The sequence below is a fragment of the Crassostrea angulata genome, chromosome 7, assembly GCF_025612915.1.
Source record: "Crassostrea angulata isolate pt1a10 chromosome 7, ASM2561291v2, whole genome shotgun sequence".
NCBI classification, from domain to species: Eukaryota; Metazoa; Mollusca; class Bivalvia; order Ostreida; family Ostreidae; genus Magallana; species Magallana angulata.
Window position 1 is genome coordinate 59,606,888 of NC_069117.1, and position 3,761 is coordinate 59,610,648.

A 3,761-nucleotide genomic window follows, 5' to 3' on the forward strand; every position below is an offset into this window, starting at 1 on the left:
ATACCAGTATTTGTCATTTGGTCAGCTTAAGGAATGTACAAGTTTTGTATAGATAGTTGGACTATGAATGCCTCCCATCAGACAAGCCCTGATTAAATGTTGATGATTCCGGTGACATTTATCGGGCGATGATTGAGATTTTAGAGTTAGGTATCGATTCCTGGGCAGAAATATTGACCAGTGCAGATGACCACAATAAAACCGCGCCGCTTGATCTCACCTGGACAGGTATCAAGGTCGGCGAGAGAGAGTGATCCCGAATTAATGGATGTTTATTTCAATATGGAGACTATATTTAACACCATTATTACAAATTTATTCACATGGTCATACCAGAAAACAATCATATTTTATTTCGATTGATAGATCGGAAACACGTATATATACCTAAAATATACTTACACAATGAATAAACAGACAAACAGGGGGACTAGGTAGATGCCCTATTGTTCAAGTTACATGGCTTTTTCCAAACCACATCATGATTAGGCCGGTGTATGTATTTTATACATGTATAAACATTGTTATATAAGAATCGTTTCTTTTTTCAAGCTATCAATTCAAATTATGTTTAAGATATGCTGTATCTTGTGCTATTAACGAATGCTTTGTCATCATGACTTTTAAAGAAATGAATGCTAACACAAAGAAACAAGTCCCAATGTTGATACTTAAAGTCACAACTGGTCTTGGTAAGGATAATATCATATAAATCCATTTCACAATGTTGTTCCTTGCCGGAATAAAATGGGTCTGGTTCTGATATTAGTTCGTGTAGTTCCAATAGGTTGACTCTCCATTAGGATGGGTATACCCGCCGGAGACTGGTTACTGAACATGTTAACTCCTAGATTCTGTCCCCGATTCCTCAGTATAGAGAGTGCTGTGTTAGGCGAACGGAATGGAATGGCCTGTCTATTAGTCTGTGGAACCATTAGGTTACTGGCCTGCACAGTGGTAAATTCCTCCGGAATTCTCGTCTCTATCGAGTTGATCATATTCAGCGCGCCCCCTGGTGGATCTGAAAACACGGAGAAACCGGAGTTAAGGTCTTGTTGTGTTTCGCGGAATGCCGGAAGAAGTCGATTATTGACGAACTGAGAGTTGCCGTTTCTGAGAACGTTATTGCCGTCTTGACCCCTGACTGTGGAGATAATTCTATCGTTCCCAAGCTGGGGATCTCTAAGTATAAACACAGTGTTATCGTTTCCATTTGTTTCCGTCGGTCGCTCCTGAAAAACGGGAAGGTTTCCAATAAAACGTGGTTCCGGTGGGAAAAAGTCACCTCCGTCGTCGCGCGGCGTCTCCACGAATGTTCCGTTCTCTAGAATCCTCTGTACACTTCGGTTGGTGAATCGCGGGATAAGGGATCGAACGGTTTGCCGCGTTCTTGGAAACCAGCAGTAACTTCCGGTGAAGCTGTGGCAGCAGATTTGTGGTGCGTCACATCCGGCATCGTCAAAACAGTCGACAGAAAACTGCTGAATCATGTTGACCCGAGGGTCAGGGCAGGTGCCCTCTCTAGGAAGGTCAAACACTGAAACCAGAACAAAGGACAGATAAAACAGTAAAACACCCTGGGTCTGACACAACACAGTAAAATGATAGGAATCTGGTGATCTTAAATAATAGATGCTAAGTGTGTGGCAGTTACAGTTAGTATCCCTCATAGCTTCCGATTACTTATTGTTGTTAAATGAAATGTGAAGAACAATTACAAAGTTCCTCAGTGTAGGACTAGTTGCTGTCCTCATAGGAGAGAAATGGATACTGAAAACTTTTTAACAGTTCTTCCCAATCTGTATACAAGTAGAATTTACCATTGACACACGATGGCTCCTTCAGAAAACATGGACCTGACTCCCTACAGTTCTGATAGGAAAGGTCGCAGGTCTCCCCGAAATTACACTCCACGATCTGGGAATACACATAAAATGAACATCTTAATTTACATGTAATCATTTTTATAATATCTCATGCAGAATCTTTTTAGTGCATTTTATGATAAATGAATATGATATGATTTTGTAAAATTCTTGTCTAAAAGATCATCACAAAAACATCTTGTGTAAAATTTTGCCTCGTTTTTAATTTATCCTGAGAAAGGTTTGTTATGAAAAGCTCCATTTGTCAGAACGTGTGCTCAAACACACTGCATATTAAGGTATATATACAATAAAATATTAGGTTCAAATTAAACCAAGCCCAATCTATAATTCGCCCAATGACAATAAGGACTAATGCCATGGGACGATAATTTTCCTCATACAGTATATCGAGGTTTTATTAGAATCCATAGGTTTACCATGGTCTGCCCCAGGTAAATTTCCGATCTTGAGAGTCAAGACTGATATAATATTTCGTGAATATTTTGAAACAAACTTCTTCGACTGCTCTCTTCATCGAATGTATTACTAAGTATACGTTTGGTTTCATTGGTATAATCATTGATGTATAGATTTTTATCGGTGTTAAAGTTAACTTTACGATTGCAAAGAACATTTCAATTTTGCAGGTATGGTCTCATGCATTTCACTGATACTTAATTAGACATGATAGCTCAAATGCAAAATATACCCCTTTCTAAAAAGGGGTGATATATATAAAGTGTTGACTATGAAAAGAAAAAAGAAATACTTACAGAACATGAATGACGGCGAACAACATTTATCCATGGATTTCGAAAACGGATTTGCGCATCACTAATTTGAATTAAACCAATAATCTACAAAATTAATTAGAAAACAAATTATAATTTCAATTCAAATTATAGAATTTAATTGTAAACGACGATTAATATAATTTTCCATTATAGAATATTAACCTACCCACAAGCACCGACAGAATACACCAAACCCCATCTTATTACACTCTGGTCTCCCACATGAACATCGTTGGCGCTCCGTCCGCTAGCGAGGTCGACGTGAATGTCGAGCCCGATGTCTATAAATGTCCCTGATATAACAGGATAATAAAACGGCCGGTGGACTGGGGGGAGTTCACTCGGTCTGTCTGGGGCGACCAATCACTTCCTCGTTACAGATCACAGGGAACCTTACATCGATGCTTGTTCCTTGCATTCTTACATGATATACAGGTTGCGACGACATTTCAATTTTTATTTGACTGAACTGAAAACGAATTGATGAACACAGCTCGACCATGTTTTTATTTTCCTGTCAATTTGTGATTGATTTAATTCCATGTTTGACTTTTTGCGATTAATTCATTTCAAACTATCATTTTTTTTTTACCGCATTGGTTTCTATTTACTTCAACCAGAAGCAGATATTCACTTCATTTTTTCATATCATTGCTTTACTTAAACAATATATATTTGTATTTTCATAAAATAAAGAACAAACTTTTTGCCTGTCTTGATTTGGTAAAGTCATTTCTGCTGTTAAGAGGGCTCGATAGTCGAGTCCATTTTTTGGTTTCTTTTAAAAGAAGAGCTCCGTAAAAAATGGAGGAAAAATCTCCAAATGTCAAAGGTTAGATTTATGGATTTTTATCATATACTTCATAGCTTAAAAACTCGTATCTTAAAAGTTTAAGAAGCTCTGACGGTTTATTGGTTGACCATCCACTCTCCTTAAATTATACTTATGTATAGAGTTTCTACAATGGAATAATTTAGCTAAATATGTTTGCAGAATGTCCAATACACAGATGGGTATATCAGGTTTTCACACGATGATATTTGTGTATTTGAATCGTAATGCGTGTCAATGCTTGTATCACCATTGACCAAAAGCACT

General features: G+C 37.5%; 1 protein-coding gene across 1 annotated transcript; it reads right to left on the reverse strand.

Moving 5' to 3' along the window:
• Positions 1–221: 221 nt before the first annotated feature.
• LOC128156573 (uncharacterized) lies at positions 222–2,959 on the reverse strand. The gene is made up of 4 exons (XM_052818748.1): positions 2,829–2,959; positions 2,642–2,725; positions 1,821–1,917; positions 222–1,537 (listed from the first exon to the last, which is right to left on the reverse strand). The coding sequence occupies exons 1-4, from the start codon at positions 2,859–2,861 to the stop codon at positions 720–722; spliced, it is 1,032 nt and encodes a 343-aa protein (XP_052674708.1). The 5' UTR covers positions 2,862–2,959; the 3' UTR covers positions 222–719.
• Between the last annotated feature and the right edge of the window lie 802 nt (positions 2,960–3,761).

Coding starts and splice junctions, on each gene's coding strand:
- LOC128156573 (XM_052818748.1), bottom strand. CDS start 2,861: ATGGGGTTTGGTGTATTCTGTCGGTGCTTGTGG. Junction 1,918..2,641: donor TTCGCCGTCATTCATGTTCT/GTAAGTATTTCT, acceptor GTGTATTCCCAG/ATCGTGGAGTGTAATTTCGG. Junction 1,538..1,820: donor GGAGCCATCGTGTGTCAATG/GTAAATTCTACT, acceptor TTCTGGTTTCAG/TGTTTGACCTTCCTAGAGAG.